Below are 14,482 nucleotides of genomic sequence, written 5' to 3' on the forward strand. Positions count from 1 at the left end.
TTAAGCAATAACTTTTTCAGTGTTCAGATGTTTTGTTACAACAACATTGTTCTCCTCAAGATAATTGTGAAATATGAGGAACAACGACCAGAGCCAGAGCTCTCTGAATGTGATCCTTTTCAAACTTTGTCAGGGATCCCTCTGACCTTCATCAGACAACATGCTGCCATCAGGTGTACACATGTTGTTACAGCCTGTTCAAATCAAAACAGCTTTATTGTCCACCTTTGTTGTAATTCGTTCAGCTTTCAATGAATTAATAAATTGCCAGAAATAATTTAAAATACATGCGATTCAAAACAATAACGACATGTCCATTAATTACCGGTTTAACTGATGTTCGTCCTGTGAGAGGAATGATTATTTATAGATATTTTTCTTTGTACAGGAGACTCTATATTGTCTCTCTGAAGGCAGGAGCTGAAAATGAAGATTCAGGAGATGACATGAATCCTCCAAGATTTTGTCTGTCATTCATTAAACAGCTGTGTCTTGGTGATAAACTAACAGGTGCTGTTTACTGCCTGATGTTGCACATCTGGAGAGTTTGGCCTTGTTGGAGATGAAGAAGAGGGCAAAGTTTAACTTTGACTGACATATTGACTTCTCTATTATTTATCTAACAGCTTCTCAGGTAATCATGGAATTTGAACCAACAGTCGTGTCACTTTTCATTTTTGCAGCCAAATGCATATTACAGCGGATGTGGAGGAGGAATGAAAGTGAAACTGTCACTACGCCACGTCCGCGCCGAAGACCTGCTCTCCCGCTTCAAATGTCGCAGTTGAATTCATATTTACCACAGGTACGTTTTTAAAACAAATATTACTGAAACTGTAAAGCGAAGAAAATGACAGTTTTCACATTTCATACAAAAGTTATAGGCCTGGTTAAATGAAAATCATAGCTGAGTGTCGGCGTCAGGGTAGGCAGACAGCAGCAATGCAGAATGCATTTCCTGATAAGTTTTGGTAAAGTTTAGTGTCTCCTGGTTTTGCTGCACAGTTGAATTTCATGTTCAGATCAGTTTTAGCTGTTTATCTTCAGTCCAGCGCTACAACAGAGATGTTTGATCTGTGTTTTCTGAGACGAGGCTGAAGTTTGCTTCGGAATTTCCTACTCCGCCCGTGTATGGCGGTGTTCATTCATTGTCAAGCTAATTCATGAACTGAAAAATTTAACAAATACGGGGAAAATGAAATGAGAATAATGAGTGGAGTGAAATTGTCCTAATTTTTGAGCATTTTAACTGTAGCATATTTTTCTTATTGTCCTTACTAATGGTAAACTGCTGAGGCCAAGGCTGTCAACAATGATTTTTCACCACAAAACATTTCCATATAGGTAGGTCATTGATTTTCTCTCCTCAAACGTTGTTCCAAAACGCATCAAACTGACAGAAGCACTACATGTGTTCAACCGCCTGCATATTAAAGGACAGGTTCACAATTTTTCAAGTGTCTTAAACCAGCAGTCAGGTGTCCATATGAACAGTGAAAGAACTTTTCTTCGCTGTAATCATCCCTCATGTTCATACTGGCTGTTAAAAGATCCCCTTCAAATGTGTTTTCAGCTAAGAGCTCTATCCAATATTAATACATCCATGGTTTTCAGTGTAAGTGATGGAGGGCCAAAATCTGTGGGAGCTGAGAACGGCCATGCTTGCAATTATTTTTGAAATGCCATTATCTCAAGAAAACAAACCCTACAACAGATTCAGCTTCATGTAGTTACAGTACACTGTAAAAGTACACAAGTAATATCACTTGCCTAAAACATTAAAAAAAGAAACAATTACAAGCACAGACGTTGTAAGTGTAAATGTAAGTGGACTGTGTCCACACAGTCATTTGGTTCAAATTTGCATTTAAAAGTTGATGTGAAGCTTCTATTCAGCTTCAGCAGTCTGAGTTAGTCATATCAAGTGGATATCTGACACATTTACAGTCTTTTTAGCATCAAATTCCCTCTTTGTGTTTCCTCGGACAGTGTTTCCCTGTTGAGCTGCAGGTGGAAGTATAGTAACAAAAAGAGGAACTTCGGCACTAAAAAGACTGTAACGTTGAAAGATATCTACTTGATTTGACTCATTTGGACGCTGAAGCTTCATATTAGCTTCAGATAAACTTTTAAATAGATTTTTGCACAGAAGGAGGACTGTGGATATTGTAAGTGCATTATGAAGGGATCTTCTAATGGTCAGAATGAACAAGAGGAATGATTACATCAAGAAAAACATGTTTCACTGTTCATTTGCGCTCCTGACTGTTGTTCTAAGACAACAGTCTTTTGAGACAGATACTGAGACTGTATTCACTAGTAGGCATTATCTGTGAATTTCCTACTGAAAAGCAGCCCAACTGTTTTTGTAAACAGTGACTGTCATCGTCACCTCTTCTTGGTTCTCTTCAGAGATGCACTGTTTTTCTGGTATTCTTTGCTTTTAAATTTGTTTGAGGTTTCAGTTTCTATGGTAGCAGAATAAGATATCTGGATAGAGAACCTGATGTTTCCCTCTTTGTTGAACCTCAAACAGTCTACTGACTTTTATATTAATATGTAACCCTAACCCTTAAAGCAAAAATGCCAAAGATTTGCTGGTTTTAGCTTCTCATATGTGATGATTTGATGCTTTCTTTGTCATACATGAGAGCAGACTGATTTTCTTGGGCTTTGGACTGTTGGTCGAAGAAAAAGAGACATATGAAGATTTCACCTTTAACAGGTATTTTTCAGTATTTTTTAGACATGATTAATCAAGAAAATAGATCAGCATGATATAAAGATGAGTGTATATGGATCTGAAGCTGGATCAGCACGTTCAACACTGTTTTCTGTCTGCTCAGAGTGATCGTGCCAAAGACTGTCCCCCAGCCTTCAGCATGAAACACAAAAAGAAACAAAAAAGGTACAGTAGGAGTTTTCTTTAAATTTGTAAATGCATATTTTTCTCTCTGTCTCATCCCTCTGTCCAGACTAAATTGCAGTTTTTTCTCCCCATTGAATCTGAGCTTTTCCAAAACCATCTCCAGAGTGTGTAAATCCTAAAATTCCAGCTTTGCATTTCAGTAGCTGGGTTTGCATCCAAATGTAGCACAAATTTTAACCTAATTTCCAGAAAAAAATAAATTCAATATAGAATATGTTTCCATCTACTACTGTTTTTATGAATATTAGGAGATAAACAGCAAGTGGCGCTAATTCTCCACTAAACCGTTGCAGAAGAAGAGGACACAACAAGATGACGTCATTAAAAGAGCGGCAGTCAAAGCTGAAACCATGCACAACCATGTGGAAAACGTGATGGAAATATGACATTTCTGTTAGTTTCATGTATCGATGTGAGGAAGGTAACAGTCTCCTCATCGCTCCACACAGATCTGATGTTTTCAGCTCTTCAATGACATTTAAGTCACATGATTCATGTACGTCATCATTTATTCACCAAGTCTGTTTACATTTGTATTTTGTCAACACAATTTTTTTTCCCCAATTTTTTCCATATTTCCGCTCCAGTTTTTGCAAATTCAAAATGCAAATAAAAACAGGTGGATGGAAACACACCTAGTATTTTCAGGGAAAACTGATCTTTTGCAAAACAGAGACGTAAGCTGTTGAATGAGGTTTGGGGACTGTGTGGCAGTGAAGTTGTCTCTAACCTTCTCTTTGATCGTTCATCTTAAATTAAAATTAAAGAGTGGTTGTCATTGACCTTGATTATGTTGATTTTGTTAGATGTCATGATTATATAACAATAATTTGCAGCGGCTTTGGAATGACTGCTGGTTAACAGGTAGTATAAGATGTGATTAAATCAATATTTCATATATCATTCGTTCCATTGTCTGACAACAGAAAAATATGTAAATGAGACCAACTATGTTGTGATTTCAGCTACATTAAAACAGGATAAGTGATCACAGAGAGCAGGAGGGAACTGAACAGAGCTTTAACAGACTGAATCTCAGCAGAGTAACAGACTGTCTGTAGCTGTCAGTCACAGTCAGCTGTGTGACAGTAAAGTTAAGAATATAACTTTTGTTTCCGTTTACAGCTTCACTAACTTGTTGCGCTACATATCACAACTACTGGACTTTGTATTACATTATTACATTTCTCAAAGGACTTCTGTACAAAGTCAAGAGGTTGTGATATGTAGCACAACAAGTTAGTGAAGCTGTAAACAGAAACATGTTCCCGCACATGCTCAGTAGCTTCTGCCTCACACAGAACTACTCTCCAGAGACTAGGGGTGTCATAATTCTCGAAATCCACAATTCGATTTTTCTTTCAAATTTAAGGTCACAATTCAGTTCAATTTTCAATTGAAACGCTTTTTTTTTTTTTAGCACTGACAGCTATCAGCTGCCATTGTTAGACAACAGATCATTGGTTTTATGCCCTGACAACTTTCATTTACATTTTCAAATTCTTCTTTTAATAGATAGGATTAATCCTGTTGCACTTTTTAGACACTCTCTGTGCATTCCTCTCACAGCCAGCTGTACATAAAGACCAATCTTATCAGTCCAGCTTTGGGGGACGGCTCTTTTTGGTGAAAATTAGATTGTAGCTAGTTGTCTATCTTACTACGGTAGGAAGGCATTGTTTATGTTTTTAACAACATTTTGCTTAACATGAGATTTGTTGACAATAAGAAAAATATATAAAATTGCCAGCCTTATCCTTTAACCGCATTTAATATTCCCGTTTGGCACATCCCAGATTCTGTACCTTGACTTAGTTATCTGTTTTTATTATGTGTCTGGTTTCTACTGCAATCATCAAATGACAAAGATTAAGGTCCTTACTAGACTTGATACTGAGCAGCTGCATTTTTCAGCACCAACAAAAGTCTGTATGAGATTATGTATTTCCGTTACAACAAAACTGTATCAGATTGTGGTTGCGTCCAGTGCTGCAAAAACATTGGTTGTAATCTATGTTGTTACTGATCTACTTCAGAGCTGCTGAAGCCAAGAAGATGAGAAAATCTGAGAGCAAATCAGCATCTTCAACAATCAGTTCTATGTCTGCTAAGACTGATCACTCCAGAGAATATCCTCCATTCTTCAGCACTGAACCCAGAACTTCAGGAACAAGGTACAATTTTATTATATTGGTATTGGTAATAATAATCTGTAGGGATGTATTACTCTTCAATTTTAAACTTTAATTCATATTGGAGGGGGAAATCCAGCTTAATAAAATAGCAGATTGCCGTCAGCCTGTAGGGTGAAATTACATATTTTACCATGGATAGTTAGTTTTAATATCCATCGAGTTATTTATTGCAGAAGTGAATAACTCTACAAGTGAAAGTGATTACAGTCCATGAGATTTACAAGATAAAATCTATTTTGTGAGTCCAGAACAAGTGTTATTCTCCTGTTGATGAAGATGACATATTCAGGAGACATAGTGCAAAGCATTAGAGAGGACATATCATGCATGTTTCCAAGTCCATTTTTTAAATTTTTTTGCAATATTTACAGTTAAAAATGCCTTATTTATCTCAAGCCCCTCAGTTCAGCCTCTGTCTGAAACAGGCCGTTCCTGTCTCTTTAAGGCCCCGCCTCCCAATGAGCCCACTCTGTTCTGACTGGCCAGCCTCAGGAAGCTACCTCCGGCTCCGGAGGCTACGTAAACAAACTATAGTAGCAGGATTTCACTTCTTTTTCTCCTTCTTTACTCAAAATTTCAACTTCTCAAGTACATCTGTACATGTTGGAGCTGAATCAGATCTGAAATATGTGAGCAAGCAATGCAACCTGTGGAACAACTGTAGCAAAGGCTACTGAAATGATGGGAATTTTAAGATAAAAGGATAATGATAAATTTGATTAATTCCATAGTGGAGTAGGTAGAATATTTATCACGTCTGACAAGACAGACTACTTGGTTGGTTGATTTGAAAATGTTATGTTACTATGAGGACTATATCCTTTTTTTCAGCAGCCCGACAGCATCAAGCTTTCAGCAGAACCCAGACACACTGAAGGTGAGCAATACTGTATATATCAATGGACTAATGATAAAGTAAAAATACATAATGAATCATCTTTTGTTTATTATTATGTTTTTCTATAGCATTAGCTATGTCTAGTGTCATTGCATTAACATAATTTTAAAATAAAACAGTAGTGTGTAATGTCTATATCATGTTCCCTTGGGGATGTAGTATATATTAAAAAAATCTTATAGGTCAATAAAAAACTTTGTATTTGTCAGGTATTTGAATCCAAAACCATGGCCTTTCTAAAGCAAGCTGTGAAAGCACATAAGAAGGTCCTTTTTACAAAACACAAAGGACTGTTTGAGGAAGACGAGCAGGAGGATGAACTCCCTGATCCACAGGTTGAGTGTGATGATGAAACAAATGAAGCAGCTCTGAAGATTGCCCTTCATGTTTTGAGGACGATGAACAAGGAGGAACATGCTCACACACTTGAGAAAAGTAAGAGACTTCATGTTATCTTACTAGAACAGCTGATGTTCAATAAATGTAACATTTAGTTAAGTTAAGTTGACATTAAGTTTTTGTACCAATTCATCCATTTATTAACTTTGGTCCAGTGTGAAACATCTCCACACAGACCTATAAATTTTCATGAAATTTGATGCATGGTTCCCAGAAGATGAATGATAAATATTTTAATGATCCTCTGTCCTTTCAATTAATATGACCAACAGGCCAAAATTTCAATTTGTCCAACACATGACTGAGACCCCGTTACCCTCAGATGCACTTTGCATGCCAATATCCTGAATTCTTTGCAGGCTAATATTTGATTTTGAATTTGGGTTGAGTAAGGTTTTGTTTTTGCTGATTTGTCTAATTGTCCTCATTAAAAGTATGCCAAATTTGCTATTAGCAGCTCCTGTTTTCACTGAGGCCATGTATGTACAGACAACTATCACTGCATTACTTTGATACTGAAGAAAACTTAAAATCATGATGATTCTCAGACAAGTTTTGGAGTTATAAGAAGTGTTATGGTAACATAACGGTTTGGGCTTATTATTGATGTTACATATTTCTGTGCTGTTAGGTCATTATGGAGAACTCGGAATGTATCAACAGAAACTAAAATCTTCTGTGAAGACAAAAAATGAGAACTTGTTGGAAGAGATAAGTGCAGAGCAATGGCCTGTGCCTTTCAGAAAGATTTACACAAAGATCTACCTGAGAGAGGGGGGCAGTGGAGGGATCAACAATGAACATGAAGTGAGACAAATTGAGATGGCGTTCAACAGACGGAAATCTTTGGAAATTCTGATCAAGTGCAAGGAGATCTTCAAGCCTTTACCCAAACAAGAAACACCAATCAGAACGGTGCTCACCATGGGGATAGCAGGCATCGGCAAAACAGTGCTGACTCAGAAGTTCATGTTGGACTGGTCAGAGGGGAAGGCCAATCAAGACATCCAGCTCCTGTTTTCAGTTCCTTTTAGGGAGCTGAATTTGTTTAAAAATGAGAAACAAAGCTTGATGGAGCTCCTGCGTAACTTCTCTCCGGACCTGAAAGAATCTGGAATCAAAGACCTGAAAATTTACAAAGTTCTGTTCATATTGGATAGTCTCGACGAGTGCAGACTCCCTCTGAATTTCGAGGGAAATGAGAGATGTTGTGATGCTACACAAGAAGCCTCAGTAGATGTCCTGCTGACAAACCTAATTGCAGGTAACCTGCTACCAGAAGCCAGTCTGTGGATAACTACCCGACCTGCTGCCGCCAGCTGCATCCCTCCAGAGTATGTTGACCGGGTGACTGAGATACGAGGCTTCAACAACTTACAGAAAGAGCAGTACTTCCACAAGAAAATTGAAGATGAAAACTTGGCTAAAAGAGTAATTGCAAACATAAGGTCAGCAAGAAGTCTCTACATCATGTGCCACGTGCCGGTGTTTTGCTGGATTTCTTCTATCGTCCTGGGAAACATGTGTGCCAAAGCAGGAGGAGGAAAAATGCCAAAGACTTTGACTCAGATGTACATCCACTTTCTGGCTCATCAGACCACAAAGAAGCATGTCAAGTACGGCAAGGAGCAAGAACTGGATGCCCAGGGGAATAACAAGGTGATCATGTCACTTGGGAAGTTGGCCTTCCAGCAGCTGGAGAAAGGCAACCTGATCTTCTATGAGGAGGATCTCAGAGACTGTGGTATTGATGTCAAAGAAGCATCTGTGTACTCAGGAGTGTTCACTCAAGTCTTCAGGGAAGAGTTCTGCATGCAGCAAAAAGTCTTCTGCTTTGTACATCTGTCAGTTCAAGAGTTTCTAGCAGCTTTGTATGTCCATGTGATGTATAAGGTGTCTGGTGTAAACCTGATGATCAGCTCTGAACAAATGACCCAAAAAAAGCCTGTATCTGAACTACACAAAGCTGCAGTGGACAGAGCTTTAAAAAGCAACAACGGCCACCTTGATCTCTTCCTGCGTTTCCTCCACGGACTCTCTCTGGAGTCCAGTCGGGCTCTGCTCAGAGGCCTGAAGATACAAGTAGAGACCTGCGACTCCCAAAGTCATGAAGAAACCATCAAGTACATCAAGGAGAGAATCAGTCATCTGACTCATCATCCAGACAAGTACACCAATCTCTTCCACTGTCTGAATGAGCTAAACGACCACTCTCTGGTGGAGGAGATCCAGAGCTACATGGAGTCAGACCGAGACTCAGTGATGGACGAGTGCTCTGCAGCTCAGTGGGCAGCTCTGGTCTTTGTGTTGCTGACCTCACCAGAGAAGCCAGAGGAGATCCAGCTCAAGAAATACTGCAGGACAGAAGAAGGCCTTCAGAAGCTCCTACCAGCCATCAAAGCATCCAAATCAGCAATGCAAGTCTCTCTCATCATTCGCAGTTTCATTTTTAATAATCATCCATTGAGGTTGCAAATTTAAATAACAAATTGACTTTGCCTTTCTGTTTATCAGGTTGAATGATTGTAATCTCACTGCAGACTGCTGTAAGGAGCTGTCCTCCGCTCTCAGCTCAAACTCTAATGAGCTGAACCATTTAAACCTAAGTGACAACAACTTACAAGACTCAGGAATCGAACTTCTCTGCACTGGACTGAAGAGCCGACACTGCAGACTGAAGACGCTGAGGTGAGTCAAAGCTGCACCTAACAATAATGTGACTGAACAAAGATTTTGGAAGTCTCCAAAAATCTGACAACTCTGCAACTACAGACAGACTCAACAGTATAGTAATCACATTTTAGATGATGCTTTGCAAGTCATCGTACAAGAACTTGTGGGTTTGGCTAACAAAATATTTTGTTGTGGTAGCAGCAGTTCCACCATTTTGGCCCAAACTGAAATATCTCAACAAATATGTGTTCATTAGCATGAAAGTTTGTAGATTTCCAAGGTCTCCAAAGGATGAATCCAATGACTTTGGTGATCCTCTAACCTTTCATCTAGCACCTTTTTATGAGGTTTACATTTATCTTGATTTTTTAGTAACACTAACAAACAGGTATTTGATTAATTATAATTTTGACAAGATTGAGATTCATGTTCCCTACAGGATACATTTATGCAATTTCATTCGTCCATTACAATGGTTTATGACCATATCTGCAAACTAATGACATTCTCATTAGGTCTCATCTCTACTTTCTTTTTAGTGCTACTTAGTAAATGACAGCATGCTAACAAGCTAAACTATGAAAGTAACCAGGTAAACATTACCTACAAAGCATCATCATGCTGAACTGAAGGAAAACACACTCCTGTTCTTGTGAGGTGATGACTTGCAGGTATATGTCAAAGAAAGAATGTGAATCCTGCTCACTCATATCTCCAGTACAATCATTTATTTTAAAGATTGTGAGATTAAGTACAGAGCTGCTGGCAGGACTGTAGACTCTTTTTCTTGTAGCAATAGTTCTTCTTTTTTATCAATTCAGCCATGACTTAGTATAAGTTTAGGCTCTTGTAATATTGTGCTACTATGTAGCTTTTGCACTCAGTCTAAAGAGGGTTGTCTTCATCTACATAAGATTTAATAGACAAAAAGGGAAACTAAAAAGTAAAGCAAACATGATACAAAAAGCAAAAGTGTGTCATTCAGATTCTTTATTTCAATATTTTATTTTACTTTTACTTTCCCTTGTTGTCTGTATTTGCTTAAGGTGTTAGTATGAGACATGACAACATTTGACTTTTTGTTTTGACATGACAACCAATGTTTCAATATCTAGTACACATTTACTGGTTGACTGTTAAACTCTCTACAACATTTTACTAATAATAGTTACATGAGCAAAATCATACAGAATGACAAAGAAGACTTGACAGTGTAATATAATCCAATACAAGAGCCCTGAAATAAGTGCAGCTTGTAAAGCTTATAATGTTCAGTTTTGACAGGTTTGATTTAACTATGTGATCATTTTAATGTGGTAGTTTTTTGTATCTTTGCATTTGATTTCTTCATTTTGCATTGTTTGTCCCTTCAGGCTGAACCGATGCAGTCTCACCCAGAGATGCTGTGAAAACCTGGCTTCAGTCCTGAGTTGTCCTTCATCACCTCTCAGAGAGCTCGACTTGAGTGACAACAACATCAGAGACTCAGGAGTTCAGCTGCTCTGCAAGGGACTGGGAAATGTGGGCTGTAAACTGGAAACCATCAGGTATCCTTTTAAGCAGACTAGTAATGCAACTTTAATAGTTATGAAGAGTAACAACCAGCTGTTAAAGATGGATTCTGTCACTCTGTCACAGGTTGTCGTTCTGCAACATCACAGAGAAAGGTTGTGGTTTCTTGGCCTCGGCTGTGAAGTCCAACCCGTCCCACCTGGGAGAGCTGGACTTGAGCTACAATCACCTTGGAGAAAGTGGAGTGAAGCTCATCTCTGAAGCTCTGGAGGAAGGACGATGTGAATTTACTAAACTGAGGTAAAGAAAACAGTCTGATGGTTGTTTCTAGCCTGTCGGTCCACCACTTTGATCTAGACTGAAATATCTCAAAAAGTATTGAATGGTTTAAGATGAAATTTTGTACAGCCATGCGTGATCCTCAGAGGAAACATTCAGACAACTTCAGTGATCCTCTGTCAAACTGTTGCGCCACCAGCAGGTGAACATCTTCTGTGAAATATCTCAACCTCTATTAAATGGATTTGCACACAGTTTTGTACAGACATTCATGGCTCCCAGCGGATGTATCCTACTGATTTTGGTAAAAGAATTTTTTTTTTTAATGCTGGCGCCACCATCATGTTGACATTTGTGGTTTTGAGTCAAATATTTCAACAACTATTAGATGGATTGCCATGAAATTTGTTTCACCATCGTCAAGTCAAAATTTTCATTTGTCCCAAACTTCGATTCATGACTAAATATCTCCAAAAGTGAATGACTTCAGCCTCTGTCTGTGTCTGTGTTTAGTGTTGTTTTTTAATGCTGTGATGTTTTCAGGGGTCAAATTAAGAAGTTTGAACAACCTTCAGAGAGGCTTTAATGCTTCTTCTTCAAAATAATCCAGACAAAATGTGTTTCTATCTGCTCCACAGAGTCGACCACAATGCAGAACACTGGTTTAAACCAGGACTGAGACGATGTAAGTTTGAATTTTTTATTTGTCAAAAATCTGTTAGACATGGAGTACTATACTTCTGTGTTGAAAATGGCAGTGGAGGCCCAAACAACCCCAGTAAAGGCAATCAAGAAAGAAATACCATAAAACCCTGGTGTGTCATTATTACTACAGTTTTGCTCTAGCTAAACTGTGCTAACAGGGCAGGTATCGTAATCAAGTAACATTAAACTTAGTGAAATATTATGACAATAGTCCAACTCAGTGTGAGTCCCGGAGCCGGTGAGAGCAGGAGGTAAACCAAATGTCAATCACAGCTGTCACTCAACACCAACATGGCAGACATCAAAACTACTATAAGCAGTGGTGGAAAGTAACTAAGTACGTACTTTACTTGAGTATTTCCATGTGATGCTACTTTATACTTCCACTCCATTACATTTCAGAGGGAAATATTGTACTTTCTACTCCACTACATTTATTTGACAGCTTTGAAGAAGATTTGACACAATGGATAATATAAAATACAACACATTGTTAAAGATGAAACCAGTGGTTTCAAACCTTTTTGGCTTTTGACGTCTTACAAAAAGCAGTGCAGTCAGGGTCACATTTCACATGTCTATGAGTTGTACCATGTTTCTGCAAAGCATCTCTCACTCCCAGTCAGTCTGCCCCCCCACCACGCTGTATGTACACACAAAAACACACACACAGACGCTCCTGTTGCTCTGTGACTGCTGGCTGGTGAGAGCCAATCCGCACCGCACCAAATCGCACAAATATGCGTTAATCAACCACCCGGACCTGACCCGACCCACAAACCGCCAACTTTTTTTTTACCAACTGTGTTTTATAAACACCAGTAGGCTCAGGGAGCTGTCACTGGGCAGCAACGCCCTGACATTTTGTTGTGAAATGCATGCTTATTAAGACCTTTGGATTACCAACAGTAAAAACAAACAGGGTAACCTATGTTCTGCTCTCTCTCCGGAGCTTGTTCTCTGCTCCTTTGTTGAGGAAATAATGTGCTGTGTGTGCTCCGGAATGGACAACTTGTCATTGCAGGGGTGTTTTTGTTGTGAAATGTGTAGTGGTTGATGGAAAGAGGGTGTTGCAGGGTGTTTCTAGTCGGGTTTACCATTTTTGTTGTGTTGTTGTGTAGTTATGCCGGTCGTTTGTTTATGTTAGTGGAGAGAGGCAAGGTACTCGGGAATGTCCAAAAATGTCAATTCCATTGGATTTTTGCAGAAAATCCGGCCCAGGTCCTTCACACAGAAATCAGTCCATAGAACCTTAAAGTAAAGTAAGTTAAGTAAATCTGAATACTTTCTCCACCACTGACTATACTGTAAGTCTTCAAATTGTATTACAGGTTATAAATTCCAAAATGACCACCAGCACACTTATTAGAGGGCCTGAATTTAAAGATTGAGACCTTAATAACTCACTGAAAACAATGATTGACTTAGTATTTCTAAAGAGAAGTTGAGCCTTTTTGAATGGGAATCATTTGGAGCATCTAGTGGCACTTGAAGGTACTCCAGCCTGAAGTCGTGGTTGTATAGACTTGTTATTATGGATCAAACTGCTTTTCTGGCAAGACCCGCCCTACTCTGCCTCCCACTGGCTAGTACTTGTTGCCTTTGTTGCTTGGGTTGGTTAGGTTTAGACATGAGGAGTGAGACTGGTTAGGATTAGGGTAAGAGTATAAGGGTAAGCCAGTCAGAGACAGAGTAGGGTGGGTCTTGCCAAGAAAAGCAGCGGGATCCATAATAACATGGTATAGATGCCTGCCAGCCAACGAGTAGTAAGTCCCTTCAGTGGCGGTGGTATAAACTGTCAATATAAATACTGACTGCTTGACTTCTTCCTGCCATCAGATGCATGTGAGCTCACAGTGGATACAAACTCAACCCACAAACTCCTCATCCTCTCTGAAGGGAACCAAAAAGTTAGCCAGGGCCAAAAGGAGCAGCCGTACCCCGACCACCCGGACAGGTTCGACTACTGGACCCAAGTCCTGTTCCAACAGGGCCTGAAGGGCCGCCACTACTGGGAGGTGGAGTGGGAGGGGAACTGGGCCGGGATGGGAGTGACCTACAAGGACATCCGTCGCAAAGGTCCAGACCATGACTGTGTGATGGGATACAATGGGGTATCTTGGAGTCTTCACTGCTCTGCTCATGACTACAGAGTGCATCATAACTTCAAGACCATCGTCCTTCATGTCCCTCCGGCTGGCTCTAGCAGACTGGCAGTGTATCTGGACTGGGAGGCTGGCATCCTGTCCTTCTACAGAGTGTTTACTGAAGGATTGCTGACACACCTGCACACCTTCCACACCAAATTCACCAAACCGCTCTACCCAGTTTTCAGAGTTTGGGGTGTGGGCTCTTCAATGAGGCTTGTTAAGTGAAACAGCTTAAACAGAAGAAAAAGCTGTTCATGTTTGCTGTTTTACTTTTTACTTGATGGTGTTTAAATCCAAAATACTGTGAAAGAAATATCAAAGGAACATGGAAAATGCTCCTCTATTTTTTTTTTATTTTTTTACTTAATTTCTTTTCTTGCTTTTACATAACATTATTGGTACAACTTTATTGAACGACCAGGGCTGGCAGTGCCACAAAGTGCTACAGCCCCCCCCCCCTAACGGTTCAACGGCTGCACATGCGCACTGCACAGATCATCAACCACCTGCCTCTTGGCGCGGTATGCCTATGTCGTTGGACTTGGACACGGCTGCAACGGCCATTATTTCAATTTTGGGATTTATCGTTCTGCTGCTGCTTGGAACATTGATATGGTGAGTCCATGCTTGACTAAAAGGGGAACTATGCAAGTGTGTTCGATTTTCTGCTGTTTCGCTAACAGTTCTCCCGGCCAATGCATTTGTTTTCGATGAAACCGACCAGAAAACAATCGATAGAGCG

The 14,482-nt window shown here is 39.5% G+C and overlaps 1 protein-coding gene across 1 annotated transcript; it reads left to right on the top strand.

Moving 5' to 3' along the window:
* Positions 1-558: 558 nt before the first annotated feature.
* On the top strand, positions 559-14,083 carry LOC122987207 (NLR family CARD domain-containing protein 3-like). Its single transcript, XM_044358971.1, has 12 exons — positions 559-805; positions 2,657-2,725; positions 2,847-2,908; positions 4,966-5,103; positions 5,956-6,001; positions 6,232-6,457; positions 7,053-8,838; positions 8,936-9,109; positions 10,468-10,641; positions 10,733-10,906; positions 11,524-11,570; positions 13,430-14,083. Exons 3-12 carry the CDS (start codon positions 2,883-2,885, stop codon positions 13,963-13,965), a joined length of 3,327 nt encoding a protein of 1,108 aa, XP_044214906.1. The 5' UTR covers positions 559-805; positions 2,657-2,725; positions 2,847-2,882; the 3' UTR covers positions 13,966-14,083.
* The last annotated feature ends 399 nt before the right edge of the window (positions 14,084-14,482 follow it).

Source organism: Thunnus albacares, chromosome 8 (assembly GCF_914725855.1).
Source record: "Thunnus albacares chromosome 8, fThuAlb1.1, whole genome shotgun sequence".
Taxonomy (NCBI): domain Eukaryota; kingdom Metazoa; phylum Chordata; class Actinopteri; order Scombriformes; family Scombridae; genus Thunnus; species Thunnus albacares.

Excerpts from the sequence above, each read along its gene's own strand:
- LOC122987207 (XM_044358971.1), top strand. The coding sequence starts at position 2,883 with ATGAAACACAAAAAGAAACAAAAAAG. Across the intron at positions 6,002-6,231 it reads AGAACCCAGACACACTGAAG|GTATTTGAATCCAAAACCAT; the intron begins GTGAGCAATACT and ends TGTATTTGTCAG. Across the intron at positions 9,110-10,467 it reads TGCAGACTGAAGACGCTGAG|GCTGAACCGATGCAGTCTCA; the intron begins GTGAGTCAAAGC and ends TTGTCCCTTCAG.